Source organism: Marmota flaviventris, chromosome 17 (assembly GCF_047511675.1).
Source record: "Marmota flaviventris isolate mMarFla1 chromosome 17, mMarFla1.hap1, whole genome shotgun sequence".
NCBI classification, from domain to species: Eukaryota; Metazoa; Chordata; class Mammalia; order Rodentia; family Sciuridae; genus Marmota; species Marmota flaviventris.
Window position 1 is genome coordinate 22586778 of NC_092514.1, and position 16110 is coordinate 22602887.

A 16110-nucleotide genomic window follows, 5' to 3' on the forward strand; every position below is an offset into this window, starting at 1 on the left:
AGCGGCTTCTTGCGACTTCCGGAGGAAGCGGAAGCGGCACCGGAAGTGGTGGGGCGGGTCAAAGGAGGTACGGTACCGAAAGCTCATGGCGGCGCTGATATTAGGGTTCGGCCGGGTTATCCGGTCCCCAGGCGGCCAACTTTGGCGTCTCCTTCCTAGCGGAATCGAGCGTTGGGTGCTGGCGGAGAGGACTGCTAGAGTCTTGTTGACGCAGTGCTGCGCGCGGCATGAGGCGCTGCGGCTGGCCTCCAAGTTCCCCGGCAGTTGCCTGAGAAGCCGGCCCTTAAGTACCGCGGTGCCGCCACCCCCGGGGTCGTCAGGTCCTGAGTCGAAGGGTAGCAGAGACCCCACGCGCCCCTCTAAACCTGGGGTGAGTGTACACCTGGAGCCCTTCCAGCTCCTGTCGCCGCTGTCCGCAGCCGTTCCATTTGGTCAAACCCTCAGAGACTACTCGGTCAAGCCTGAAAGTGTCCTCAGCTTGGGGGTTTTACCTGCCTAATGGAATGTCATCCCGTTTCCCCTGGTTTATCAGTAGCCAGTGTTTACGAGAACTTGAAAACCAACACCTTCTCTGCGGGGTTAGATACTTGGGCTTGGACTTAACACATAGATTCCAGTTTTTTCTTAAGGTTCTCAAACCACTATAATTGAAGTGCCAGAGCACGTCTATAATTTCTGTCTGTTGAATCCCCCTTCTGAAATTGAAACATAGGTGATTTTAGATGTGTGTGCATACACCTATTTCTTGGGTCCCTCCCCCCCCCACCCCCCAGTTCTAGTTCTGACCCCAAAAGAATTGAGAGCTACTACCCTCTAGTGACAGGTGAGAGAACTGGGTTTTCGGAGTTGTGGAAAGGGTTAATGAGCTCCCCCTAGGTGGCAAACATCTTTCTTATTTTGAAACTTGAAAGAGCCTGGAAGTAATTCGATGCAGTTTGCAAAATTTCACTTATTTTATGTGTATTTTCAGTTTTCAGCACAGGCTGGTAATTGCTTTTTAAAATCAACAGTTGGAGCAAAGTTCACGCATGCTAATAGTCATGGTACTTGACCCTCTTTGGGTTGATTTTCCACATGAACAGAAAATAACTTGGGGGGGGGGGGGCTTTCCCCTGGAATGACTACCTTTGTAATTGACTGTATTCAGAACTCAGCTATAACTGCCTTCGCAGAAACTTTCAGTATTTTATCATCCCATTGTAACCTGAAACATTCTGCATATTTAACAAGATCATGACCTGAGTATATGCATATTAAAAACTGCTGAAATTAATTTCAGCATGGTTAAATGTTTGTGACTTACTAGAATTTTTATTTTTTAAATATTTGCCCCAGTAGCCTGTTTCTTGGAAGTCTTTAGCATTCACATTTGCTATTGGAGGAGCTTTATTGGCTGGAATGAAGTACTTCAAGAAAGAAAAGACAGAGAGTAAGTAGATATCATCAGGTCATGTCTGAATAAAATCCTAAGTCTGGACTAGCATTTTTTTTCATTGTTGTTTTAAAAACTTTGTTTTGAAATAATTTTGGATTCACAGAAGAGTTGCAAAGATGGATAGAAAGTTCCCAGTGTACTTTCACTGAGTTTCTTATATAACCATGGCACATTTATCAAAACCAAAAAATTGAAAGTTAGAACAATTAACCACTACAGAATATTTTAATATCACATGTTCAGTCAATGTCTTTTACTGTTCCAAATCAATTCACAATCCCACTTTCCAACAATATTAAAAGACTTATTTCGAATAGATTTGAATGTGTACTGTATGAAGTCCAGAGAATACAAAGATGACTAAAGTGCTATCCAGTCTTTTAGGTGCACATGACAGGGAAACAGACACAGAAAGAAAGGGTTTCACTAGGTGAGATTCTGGCAAACCAGAAGGAAACTCCAGGTGCTGTTAGGGCCCAAAGGAAGGCGCAACTTTGGGGTGAGAGAAGGTTGCCTGAGAGTAGATCCTGCAAACCAGTGAGTAGCACCAGAGGCTGACCATGGTTGATGGAGAGTCAGGCATTGTTGTGTATTAGCATCCTTAAATGTTTAGGGAGAAAAAAAATAACTTTATATTTTAGTGAATATTTCAGGATTTTAAGATTTGGATTAGAAATGTTAATTAAATCTTTAAGATATTGCTTAAATCTGATTCAGTTCTTAACTTTAGAGCCGTTTTAGTGGCCATTATACAAAGAGTAATGTTTAAATCTGGGAATGAGAATTCATAGACTGTAGAATCTTGGTTCTGTAGAATTTTAGTATAGAATATAAGTTTTTATTGATATTGATAAAGATGACTGTTTTGCATTATGATCAATATTTTATTGATATGCAAAGCAAGGAAAATAAGTGACAAATTTAAATATGCAATCTTTTGATTTTGGTTTGTAATTTCATTTTACAATAGTGTTTGTTGTACTTAGAAAATTTACTACGAGGTAACCTTAAGTGTTTCTAAATTATTTGATGGTATTTGTTGACATGATGCCTTATCATCTCCAGATACTTTCACTATTTCCTTCAAACAAGAAAATTCTCCAGTGTAATCACAGTATAACCATAAGAATCAGAAAAGTAACATCCATATGTTACTGGCTGAATTGTTCCAGAAGAGGATGAAATAGTTTTGCCATTTTCTTATAGTGCTTATTACATATCAAGGCATTTAATTTGGTTTTATTGTTTTGTGTTTATTTTTCTGAAAAGATTTTTAACTTATTGAAAACAAACAATTTGTTCACATTTTGTGCCTCCCCCATGGTCTATTAATATAGTGCTAACCATGTATCAAGTATATTTGGTTAGAATGACTTTTTGGTGTTGTGTATGTGTCTTTTTAAGAGCTGGAGAAGGAACGGCAGCGAAGCATTGGAAAGCCTTTACTTGGGGGACCATTTTCCCTCACAACTCATGAAGGAGAACCCAAAACTGACAAGGATTACCTGGGCCAGTGGGTATTGATTTATTTTGGTTTCACTCATTGCCCTGATATCTGTCCAGAAGAACTAGAAAAAATGATTCATGTCGTGGATGAAATAGGTAAGAAAGCCATTGCTAACTCTATACTATTTATGATTACTTTACGTTACTGTTTTTCTCATTTCCTGCATTATGTTAGGTGGGGCAGTATGAATATTTAGTTTGTAAGAACATAAAATCTCGGCATTCAGCTTGTTTCTTGCTCTGATTCTGTAACCTTCCTTCTACCAAAAGAAACTTGCTTTGATAGTAAATGTTAGATCACTTAAAATTGTCACTGTGGCCTGACGACGTCCCTGAACTCTGTTTTTATATAGTGCCTTCTCCCCAGTGATGATTAGATTTGGAAATCTGAAATGATCTGTAGTTAGTAGTATTTTTATTAATACCATTTAGAAGGAAGGGTGCTTCCTCCTTCAAATGAAGAGCTTTGGGATATTTAATCCTTATTAATATTCATTTTGCTCTTGAGATATGGTAGGAAAAAAAACTGTAAACACTGGATCAGATTAGAAAGTAAGATGGCCACATGATGGGATCCAGAGTAACAGTGTTTCCATAACAGCACATGTATTTGATAGGATATTTTACCTGGTTCCACACAACAGACGATAAATATACAGACCTACTCCCTTCCCTGTCCTCTCCACTCCAGTGTTAGATGTCCCTTTGTTTCCTTAACAGTTTGCTGTTACACTTGTGAATACTAATTGGAACTTTCTTCCAGATAGTATTCCATCTCTGCCAAATTTAACTCCACTTTTCATCACCATTGACCCAGAGAGAGATACAAAAGAAGCCATTGCAAATTATGTGAAAGGTATGTTTGTTTATAATAATTTATATCTACTTAGTTCTTACAGTTTTTGAAATACCAACTAATTTAAAGCTTACAGTGCCTCTTAAAATAGGACAAACAGCATTATCACCAATTTTACAGGCAAATAAAAAGGTGAAACTCAGTGGTGACCTGGCTAGTTAATAAATGAAAAGCAGGTTTCTCAATTCCTGGTGCAGCACTCTTTGTATTTTATCAAGAGGAAGGATTTGGCTTGACCTTCATGTATGAACTAAAAAGAGCCTTGAATTGAGAGCAAGGACAAATTTCCTCTAGTTCTAGTTTACCTCATTTCCTTTCTTGTAAAATTAGGAGAAATGTATATTCTGGGAATGTGTACATTGGAAAATTAAAGATGAGTTGTTAAATTTGTATTTTGAACTCATAACACATGTTCAGTTGTTAGTGTGAGCAAGTTGTTTAATTTCTCTGGGTTCAAGTTTCTTCAGTATAGGAACTCAAAAATTAGGAATGTACAGTTTAGTTATTGTGCATTTGATTTAATTCCTAGTCAAAACAACCTAGTATGCACATTCTCTAAAACTCCAAGTTATGTAAACATTTTTTTTGTGAAGTACCTGCTATTTATCTTATTACTTTTAACAGATTTATTGAGGTATAATTGACATACAGTTGTGTGCATATTTAAAATGTATAGTTGGTTACCTACTGGTGGGTAGAGTCTGCATAAACTGTAGGCCTCATCAATTTCTTCTTTACTGGTTTACTGGTTCTTGATTCATGAATTTACCTTTTTTTTTTTTTTTTTTTTTTTTTTTTGTGATGGTTCTGGGAATTGAACCCAAGACCTTATGAATGCTAGGCAAGCACTCTACCAACTGAGCTACATGTCCAGCCCTTGTCTCATGAATTCAAAGAATGAAACCCACTGAAGAGGAAGAATGAGTGTAAAAGAGTAGGATTTATTTGAGTGGGAAGCAAAGATACAGCTCTGGCAAGGCAAGAAGGAACTGGATAGGGGTTGCCACTTGAGTGTACTAGTCTAGGGGTTTTTGTAGCACTTGGATCATCATTGTTGGTCCAAATTAATGCTAATCAGGGTTTGGAAAGTATTAATGCTATTGATTGGTCCTGTGATCCCTATTTGGGTTTGCCCCACTTTCATTTTCCTTCTGATCTGTGAGGTTGGTAGATCATGATCCTGGGCTCCAGGCTGAGGCTGTATGTGGAGCGGGTGTCTGCACCAGGCCATAACCAGACTGCTTCGGTATGACAGGCCGTAGTGCCCTGGCTTGCCACAGCCCATGCTCACCACCTGCTGTATAACCTACCTCAGCCTACCTCTGCTTTTCATGGAGTTTAGTGAGTTGGCTATGCTATTAAGTGGCTGGGGAGCATGTCACTTTCACCATAATCAAACAATGAACATCTCCATGACCCACAAAAGTTTCCTTTACCTTGTTAATCCTCCCATCTCCATGCAATCACAAAACTGCTTTCTATTATTACAGTTACATAATAGTTGCCTTTGTTAGTGGCTTTTATAAATGTAATTATAGGGGCTGGGTTGTGGCTCACTGGTACAGCACTTGCCTAGCATGTGTGAGGCACCAGGTTTGATTCTCAGTACCACATATAAATAAATAAAATAAAGGTCCATTTTTAAAAAATGTAATTATACAATATATACCCTCTTTGAATGCCTTCCTTCAGCATTGTTATTTTGAGATTCCCCTATGTTATGACATGTATCATAGTCCACTCCTTTTTATTATTTAAGTAGACACTGATATACAGTTTTTTTCCAGTTTTTACTTATGATAAGTAATAACTTTTATGTATAAGTCTTTGCATGGACACATGCTTTCATCTGTCTTGAATAAACAACTAGGTATAGAATGACCAGATCAGATGGAGTATATTTTACTTTTTAAGAAACTAGGGGCTAGGTTGTGGCTCAGTAGCAGAGCACTTGCCTCACACATATGAAGCACTGGGTTCAATCCTTAACACCACATGAAAAATAAACAAAAATAAAGATATCATGTCCACCTATAGCTAACAAATTTTTAAAAATTTATGAAAAAAGAAACTAACAATTTTTCCAATATGATTGTATACTTTTACATTTCTGCCAGCAGCAAATGAGAGTTCCAACTTCTTCATATTTACACTACCCTTTGTATGGCAATGTTTTTAATTGTAGCTACTTTAATGGTAGTATCTTATTGTGCTTTTAATATCATTTCTGTAATGACTATTAGCATTTTTTAATTTCTTATTTGCTACCTGTGAAGTGTCTGTTCACATCTTTTGTCTATTTTATTGTTTTTGCATGTGTGTATGTATGACTATATATATATGGGTATATTAGTTTTACTCTGGATATAAGTCCTTTATCAAGTATTCGATTTGCTAATATTTTTTCCCAGTTCTATGGCTTGTCATTTCAATCTCTTAACAGTGTCTTTTGAAAAACAGTTTTATTTCTGATTAAGTCCAAGGGTATCAGTTTATTCTTTTATATGTAGTATCTTTTGTTTGGTGTATAAGAAGTCTTTGCCTAACTGAAATTGACAGATGTTTATGTTTTCTTCTTAATGTTCATAGTTTTTGTTGGGCACAGTAGTGCATGCCTATAATCCCAACTACTTGGGAGGCTGAGGCAGGAGGATTGTAAGCTAAAAGACATCCTGGGCAATTTAACACTACCCTGCCTAAAAATAAAAAGGTCAGGGAATGTGACTCAGTGATATATTCCACCCAGGCTCGATCCCAGTACCCCCTGCCAAAAGGGAGAAAAGAATAGAAAAAAATTATAGTTTTTTGTTGTTGTTTTATACATTTAAGCCAAATTTATGCCTGTAATTTGTACGATTTTCAGAACCAATAGCATAGTTTTGTCCAAAAGCAATTAAAACCAGCTATTTATAAATTAACTCATGGGGTAATACACAATCTCTAATTTAAATGTGTTTATTAGCAGTTATTCTTATCACATATTACTAAAGCATAATATTCTCAGATGAATAGATTCCTGAGTTGCTGTAACTAACTGAAACACCAACTATGTGGTAATTTTCTTCCACAACACATACACACATTTATTGCTAGTTACATTTGGAAATGAAAGAGATTAAAATTTTTTAGTTAATGTTTTCGAAAATTTGCAGTTTCAGAAGTTCAACTTTTAAAAGTTTGGATATGCAGCTAACTAGGCTTTGTTCACCTTTCTCATTATTTACTCAAAGAGTAAAAAAGAAAAATAAGCCAATTTGCTTTTTCAGTACCCGAGTCATTCCTCAATTTAGAATGGATTAGTCCAAGGAACAAACATGGGCTTGTGTACCATTGGACCAAATGTTCGATTGGTATTTCAGTAGTCCGATGAATCCAGTGTTTTAAATGACTTCCATTAGCTCATTTACATACATTTCAAAAACTTTAACAGCATGTACATGCTACGGTTTACCCTGATCCCTGAGTTTGCTATAATTGGTCCTTGAAATAATGGATATCAATTAATTGTTCAGCTCTTTATCAGAAATTAAGAGTAGCACCTAATATCCATTTTAAGATATTGGAAAATAAGATGCAGTTTTTTGGTTTTTTTAGAGAGAGAGAGAGAGAATTTTTTTAATATTTATTTTTCAGTTTTTGGTGGACACAACATCTTTATTTTATTTTTTTATGCGGTACTGAGGATCAAACCCAGAGCCCCGCACATTCCAGGCGAGCGCGTTACTGCTTGAGCCACATCCCCAGCCCCAGATGCAGATATTTTAATATGATCTTAAATGTTTTTTTCTCATATAAGCAATGAAAAACTAGTACTTAATTCATGGGAATATTTTTAAACTTCATTGTATTTCAACTATATATTTTATAAAAGCACATTAATTTAAAGTGTCATTTAAATTATTGGAATGTATTCCCTCTGGATCTTTCCTAATCAGTCATAAAAAGATTTGAATTTCTATATGTAGTTCAGAGGAGAATTTCATTTGTTCTATGTGAATTTTGAAAATGGACTGGGGGCGTGGCTCAGTGGTAGAGCACTTGCCTAGCATGGTTAAGGCTCTGGGTTCAATCCCCAGCACCACAGCAAAACAACCAAACACAACAACCAAATAAGACTTTCAGCATATGAATCATGAAAAAGTGTTTGGGGATTCGCAGGGGGAAACGTAGCAATGGCACTGTTTTATAACTGATGTTATTTTATTTTATTTTTTTGAGGTAGCAATGTTTATTTTGTTAGCTTCTCATTTTTTACTGTCTTTTTCTTGTTTTATTTAGAATTTTCTCCCAAACTTATTGGTTTGACTGGCACAAAAGAAGAGATTGATCAAGTGGCCAGAGCATATAGAGTATATTATAGTCCTGGCCCCAAAGATGAAGATGAAGACTACATAGTAAGTCAGTGTTCTGCTTTTAACCCACGGGCTAGCTCCTAGATCTTGAATATTTATAAAGCATTAAATGACTGACTGGCTTCCAAGATGAAAGAAAGCTTGAGATTATGGCAAATTCCTTGGGATATTTAAAAGAATAGAATTATTTATATATGTGTGTGTGTTACTGGAAATTGAACCCACAGATGCTCTGCCACTGAACTTCTTCCGCAGTTCATTTTATTCATTGTTTTGGAAGTTACCCAGGCTGGCCTTGAACTTGCAATCCTCCTTCTTCAGCCTCCTGAGTAGCTGGGATCACAAGTGTACACCACTGCACCCAGGAAGAAGCATATGTTTTAAAGATAACTTTAGTTTATATTTGGTGTTTTTATAATTTAATTGTATATCTATCCTTTCTAGTGGCACATATATCTATGAGGCAATATAAAATCGGATACCTTGGTACCATGTTACAAATGAAGAGGAGCCATTTTGTGGAGGCAAGGCTTACTTTAGTTTTAGTTTAAAAAACATTATATTGGTTTTCTTAATAAAGAGGAGTAAGAAATAAGCTTCTTTATAGAAGCAGTTGTAGGTCATGAGGAATTGCATTTTGGGTTAGGTGAGTGTTCTGAAAAGCAGGAGAAAAAAATGAAAGCTGACGAAAGGTAGATTTTCTGTGAAGTTTATTTGCATATCAACTATGTGCCTTGCACAGTTTGAGTTAATATGTGTTTTTTAATGAGGAACAGAAATTCTAGTAAGCTCTTCATCTATAGCTCTTGCATTAAAGAGCTGCCTTCATGTGCACCAGCACTCATGGTGCTGCAGCATCAACGGACGTAGCACTGCCCCCACTCCAACCCACTGTTTTCTTCTCAGTACAGTTTTTCCTATCACATTTGCATTGACACTGAATTGATATATTATCACAGATTTTTTTTCAATTTTTATACTCTGGTTTTTCTGTATTAGTTGAGCAAAGTGATTAATCATAAGAGCCTTTCCAGCTACAAAGCTGATTTGGGGTGTGTGGAGGGGCAACACCCTAAATCATTGATTCTCCTGCTCCCCGTGATGTATCCTTAGAGCCACGTGCAGAAGGGATATCTCATTGCAGTACTTTGTCTCTACTGCCCACTGTGGTTTCTGCATCGTCTGAACCTGGAACACACTATGCGCCCCTATAGTTTGTAGCCTAAATTAAAAGCAGGCTTTTGACCCTTCTGTCTTAATCAAGCCCACAGAGTTATTGTGTGCACCTTCTAGGTCCGGTTCTTCATAGTGTTAGGGAAACTTGAGTTCATGGGAGAAGAGGACAAGAGAAAATCAAACATTTTTTCTTAAGCCCTGAGTTTAAGGGAAGTGGACAGACCTTCCTGTGGTTTCCTCTTAAGCACTGGTGACATAAAAAGAAAGAAGAGCAAAGGGGTCCCGGGGCCAAGAGAGGAAGTCATGGGCAAAGGGACTTTTTACACTTCTGTGCTTTTTCTATACAGAGTTATTTTAACTGGTTTTGAGTTTAACTAACATGACAGTGGGAGCAGAGGAGCCTTACACAAACTTTTTTATGAGTATGTACAACCTAAGCTAGGTAATTCTCCTTAGGCTTGTCTTATAGTTCTAATTATGTCAACAAAAATTTTACAAATGAAACTTGATAGCTTGTGAAATTTAAATTTATAATATCCAGTTAAAATATCAAGAGATATCTTGCTAAAACCAAAATGCTGCTTACCACAGAAGTGGGGTTTGGGTCAAACTGCTATCAGATATCCAACTGTACTCTAGCTGCCCCTCTACGATTTTCTTTGATTGTGTAGTTGCCTTCATTGATTGGTCTTGATGCAGCGAGGATACATCATTTTCATGTTTATAGCTAGTAGTATATAGCTAGGTGCCAGCAAGATCAGAAAACAAAGCAAACGAAAGAAAACACAGGTTTGGATCCTGAAATTTGTATTCATAATGCAGCTAATCCAGAATCAGAATATTAATTTTTTAATATTAAAAATTAAAATGTAAATATATAAGTCTTATGGAGACTTCTTTGAGGCTTTAGAATGTATCTTTGATCCTATTTTGAGATATGCTTGGTCTACTGAGTTAGAATTTGATCTTTTGATAAGCATCAGAGTTCATTGCTGTACTTTTGCTAAATCAACCAATAGGGGGAGACACTCTCCAGCTTCTTAGGTTTTTCATTAGTATAACTTATATCCCCTGAAGTTACAGATTTTCACACACAAGATGGTATGGGAGACAAGAAGGATCTAGAGGCCTGCACCAGACAAGGTGGTGTACACCTATAGTCCTAGCTACTCAGGAGGCTGAGGACAGATCGCCAGCCTGGGCAACTTATTGAAACCCTTTCGCAAAATAAAAATTTTTAAAGGGCTGGGAGTACAACTCAGTGGTAGAGTGCCCCTGGGTTCCATTTCTAGAAGCACCAAAAAAAGAAAAAAGAAAAAAGAAAAAAAGGAGGAGTAAGGGAGTAAAGATCAACCTGAGGTGGAATTGAGATTTTCCTAATGTCAGACAACAGTAATAAAAGGTAAGCTTCTGGATTTTGAATGGACTCTTCAGACTGAAAGTATATGTAAATTGGGCATGGCAAACATTTGGGATTCCTTTAAGCTAAGTCTCTATTATATATTAAAGTTTTGCTTTATTTTATGAGCATTAGTTGGAAAATACTTTTGGGTGAAAAAAAGAACACAAATTGCTTTCAAACCTAGGAAAAATTCAATTTCATAATAAAAGAAATGTGTTTTTTTTTAATGTAATACCATTTTTTAACCTATTACTTCAGCACTGGTCAGAAAGTTTGTAAATGTATTGTCAATATATTGTTAAAATTGGAAATACACTGTTGGAATGTATTTGGAACAATAGGCACTTCCATGCATTATTGATAGGAATTAAAACTGATACACTCATCAAGGGGGCATTTTGGCAGTATATATCAATATCTAAAGTCAAATGCTTTCTTTAGCCTAGAGATTCTACTTTGGGGAATTTATCCTATGCACTGTAGCATTGTTTGTAAAGAGAAAGGACTGAAAACCAAGCAACCATTATTTTAAAAGCTATTATATACGTATTGATACAGAACAATGATCTGAATATTGTTAAGTGAGAAGAAAGAATGGTACATTACTGATGTATAAAAATGAATATGGGGCAGAAAATTTCTCTGAAAGAATGCAGTGGTTCCTTCTGAGAACTGAGGGATCCAGAACAGAAAGAAGACTAAAGTATATAAATTTATTGAATTTTTATGTGCATGCATTTACCTTTTGAAAAAAAGTGTGCGTGTGTGTGTGTGTGTGTGTACATAACTTGGCATTAAAAGAGCTTAGTTGCTGTTGCCCAGTAGAATTAGAGATTAGCAGCATGATGATTAAAAAAAATATTGTGGACTTTAGAATCAGGAGGATGCTTGAGTTTCAGGTGAGAGTTGGCATTCTCTAACTTACCCTCCCCAGCATGTGCACCATTTGTACAGGAAAATGCCTATCTCAGGAGTGGAAACAACATGTGAAAGAATGTGTCAGTTACAGCTAGTTTCATTCTTCTACTAGGAACTACTAGAACTTTTAATAGATGTCAATTTTGCCCTGCCCACAACTCAGATGAAATATTGAGAAGTGACCACTGACAAGTGTGACAGATATGGATCGAAGAATGTATTGGAAAGTAGTTTATGTTGAGAACACTCAGAGAATAAGTCCAGCATAACTGCAATTATGGTTTTTAAGAGCAAGAGAATAGAGGAAAAATAATAGAAAAAGGAAGACATGGGATAAAGAGATGCATAAGCAACAGAGCAAGGTTTGACTAGAGAACTGGAGACTTAATTCTAATTTCTCTGTCAAATATGTAGAGAAATGTTAAGCCCCTGTCTTGGTCCTGCAGTAAATTCTTCCATAGCACACGGAAGGCACCAGCTGTTTGAGCTCTCCTGCATGCATTCTTTCCTTATGGGGTAGGCAAGTGGCTCTTTCCATTTGCTATGTCTTTAAGAATGTGTATATTAAAATATAATAATCTCACAGACACATAATGTGTTTGGGGGTAAATTTGGGGAGTGCTCCAGTTGGTATGTGTGAGCACATTCCTGTCTTCCTGTCTCGCCAGATAGCAATCAGGCCTGCGATAAATCCCAAGGACTTATACTGCCAAATCTGCTCTTTAAAATTGGATTTTATGGAAGCAACTAGCTAAAAAGATTGATGACTAATCTGAACTTAAGTTAGAGGGACACTTTAAGAACTTAATCAGAAAAATAGATGCTAGATTTTAGCAGACTCCTTAGGGATATAGTATTTATAGCTCCTGAGGCACTTCCAGGTGATTTGCTTCAGATGGTGTTCATGATATATAAAAATGTGGTAGGGGAGAAAAACATGCCTTCCTGTTTATTTGAATTACTAATATCAGGACTAAATATTGTATTAGGACATATAGATTAAATAATTAGACAAGTGAATAGTTTTCTGAGTTCTCATAAAATATGGTAAGCAGAATTTGGACAATAATGAGTTCTATCTAGAACATAAAGGAATACACCCAAGAACTTGCAAGGAAAGTAATTTTTTACCAACACTTAATTTCACGGGGCATCTCTATTACCCTGGTTAAGGGGTCAGCTGAGATACTTTACTCAAAAATGTAAGGTATTTGCAAAGTAGAATTGCTCTTCCACAAGCACTTATGATCTTATGAAGCCTGCAACAGCCATTTTTACCAGGTGGGTTCTTTCTTAGAGATTAGATATATGGGGGTGTTAAGAATTTAATCAAAAGAACTCTGGGTGCTAGCTGACGTTACAGGCAATAGCTGGTACAGATTTTTGGAACACAGAGTTTAGACAATCCATTGCTATGAATTTACTATATATAAGAGTCCATTCCATAAAAATAGATGCATTGCAATGGTTATTAGTTCTCTTATTCTGTAGTATTTATTCAGTAAAATAAGTGGTCTATTTTGTTGATCTTTTTGTCATCTCTCTCCCTCTACCTTTCCTCTGCAGGTGGATCATACGATAATAATGTACTTGATTGGACCAGATGGTGGGTTTCTAGATTATTTTGGACAGAATAAGAAGAATGCAGAGATAGCTGGCTCAATTGCTGCACACATGAGGGCACACATGAAAAAGAGGTAGCCAGAGCAGCATCGTGGATGTTGTTCTCTTGCCAAAGAGGACGGAAGCTTTGTCTCCCATAGGAGCCAGTGTACATAATATGCAGCCTACACGAGAACATCTATGTGCTATATGAGATGTTCCCCTTGGATTCAGCCAAGATTCTTGGAACTGTGAGGATCACAACCCAAAGTTTCCCATGTAGCCACCATGCGTCCAGAGGACCAAGTTAAAATGAAGGCAGTAGAGAGCAGAGCTCCTAGAAAGACGCCTCAAGGAGAGGCACTGGCATGCCCTTGAACAGGGCCCTTGGAGCAATACTGCCACTTTCCCTGTGTGTTGGACCCTTCCTTGCTCACACAGATTGTGGGACTGAATTTTACAGAAAGAAGTGTAATTCCATAGTGCTCTCACTGTTTTTGCCTTGAACTCCTGATGGCTGGTAACAGTTGTGTTCAGCACTCGCCATTCAGGGCTAAATTTTATACTTGAAAGCAAAAGCTTAGTCTTCCTTGTTAACGATCATCACGGTCAGTCTTGCCTTCACTCCTCTGGCAGCAGATGCTGATTTGACTAATGAAGATGAATAATCTGTCATTTGGACTAAACTGTTAGTTCATTTCCTCTAGGGGTCTTTTTTATGATTTTTTTTTTAAGCTAAATGATTTGCCAGGTTTTCAGTGATACACCAAATGAAAATCAGAGGACGTAGATACTAGGTGTGACGCAGACTATGTGCGTGTTCCACATTGCACTGAGTGTAAAATAAAGATATATTTAGCTTTCCAACTTGAACAAACATGACTTTTCTTCTTGGTAGAGCGTGGGTGTGTAATGGCAGCACACATCTCTCAGGGCAGAGACCCATAAACTCGGGTGGGTGGTTGGGTGCATGTTAAAACACAGGGTTCCAGGGCTGAAGTTTCATTCTGAACAGACATCCCTGCTGAACGAGATGCTGGTGATCTGGCGACCACACCTGCAGTAAGAGTTTAATAGAGAAATAATGGTAAGCCATCCTTTGGTTGGATGTCTGTTGGCCATTCAAGAAAATGATCCTTGAGTGAAGAAATGAATTTTGGCTTTTGTTCCTAATTTTGACTTCCCTGGTCCTGGGTTGGACCATTACCATTTTCTATTTGAAGCTGCTGCTCTAGGCCAAGTTCTCTGAACATTTTCATTCAATCCTAAGCTACAACAAGTATAATGCCTAGTTGAAAGACATTCTTTTTACACATCAATTGTGTTTTACTATAGTTAAAACTGAAGCATGTTCTCTAAGATTCCTGTGTCATAGTCAAACCACCAAACTTACAAATGTGATTGTATTTGGAGATAGTAATTAAAGAGGTGATTAAAATGAGACCATTAGGGTAGGTCTTCCCTTAGCCAATATTACTGATTTCCTTAATAAGAGCTAGGGACACATGCACAGCAAGACCCTTTGACGGTCAGAGAGAGAGGTCTCCAGAAGAAACCAGCCTGCCGACACCTTGTTCTTAGAATACCAAGCTCCAGAATGGTGAGAAGATACGAGTTTAAACTACTGGCACTTCCTTAGGGCAGGCCTAGGAAACCAGTGCAGTAGCCCATTCCTTAAACAGCTACAAGATATTCGCTTACCTCATCGGTAGTTGGTTTGGAATGACTTTCTCAGTAATCTTATCAAGAAAGCAAGGAGGAACTTATTAAAAGACTAGTCTTGTGTAACAAGACAGGTGTTAAATATCTGAAATGCCAAACATTTAAAAAGATGATCTGTTTTAAGCCCCAAGCCATTTGTGTGGCTCACTTTGCAGCAGGCTTGCTCTTGGATAAAATGTGGTCTTCATTCTCAGCTGTTGCCAGATAGAGCTTGTGTAATGATCCAGAAAGGGAACAGCAACTTTTGAAGAACTGTTTTCTTTGCTCTTCATTCCAGTGTCGAATTTAAAGGCTTAGAGTCAGGATGATAGAAGCAGGAAAGGGGGCCCCTGAAATTTTTATTCATGAAGTATCCACTTCTAGATGATAAAGGTGTAAAACTCAGGTCCCAATTTATATTCTGGTCCCTGCGTGTTCCATGGCTATGGTGTGCATATGATGATCACATAAATTAAGCCCAAACTGGGGGTTCCAGGCTGCCTTTCAATGGATTCTCACTTGAAGATCTTTATCTGAGTAGGTTAGAGTGTTTTCACTGGGCTCTTAAATAGAATTAATATTTTTTAAAATGCTTTTTGTTTATTTGAAAAATATAAGAATCCTGTCAATGGAACAGGCATGAAAGAACTTACTGTACATGGGTTTGTGAGGCAACTGATGCCTGGGGTAGAAGAGCTGAGATTTATTGAGTCGGGAGGCTCATAGGAACCCAGGAATATGATATGAAATTGTAATGTGTCTACATAGGATTTAAGTATCTCATTTTTGAACATAAGGTTAAAATCAATTAAAATTTTCAACCATAACCTCCCAAACAACTTTATTTTTTTTACATATAAAAAATTAAATTGTGTGTATATGAATTGCTTTTGAAAGATCAGTTGTTCATGCAAGCATTTTTTCATCCGTTTGGTTTATACTTTGTAATGCTAGTTATGAGTGACATGACTGATGATATGGGTATTCATTCCTGTTACTAATGAGGTGCAAGTAATAACCTCTGTAGCCATGTCTTCATTAATAACATTTTTGAAAGTTAGGAGGTAATTATTTTGTTTATTTTCTAAGTGTATTTAAAGGTCTTTCATTCTGCTTTCATAATTATACCATGTCCTCAATAGAGAAAGTTTGGATTGTGCAG

General features: G+C 37.2%; 1 protein-coding gene across 1 annotated transcript; it reads left to right on the forward strand.

Moving 5' to 3' along the window:
- The first annotated feature begins 40 nt into the window (after positions 1 to 40).
- Positions 41 to 14124, forward strand: Sco1 (synthesis of cytochrome C oxidase 1). Its single transcript, XM_027946952.2, has 6 exons — positions 41 to 370; positions 1339 to 1429; positions 2840 to 3037; positions 3705 to 3797; positions 8076 to 8191; positions 13212 to 14124. The coding sequence occupies exons 1-6, from the start codon at positions 86 to 88 to the stop codon at positions 13344 to 13346; spliced, it is 918 nt and encodes a 305-aa protein (XP_027802753.1). The 5' UTR covers positions 41 to 85; the 3' UTR covers positions 13347 to 14124.
- Positions 14125 to 16110: the final 1986 nt, after the last annotated feature.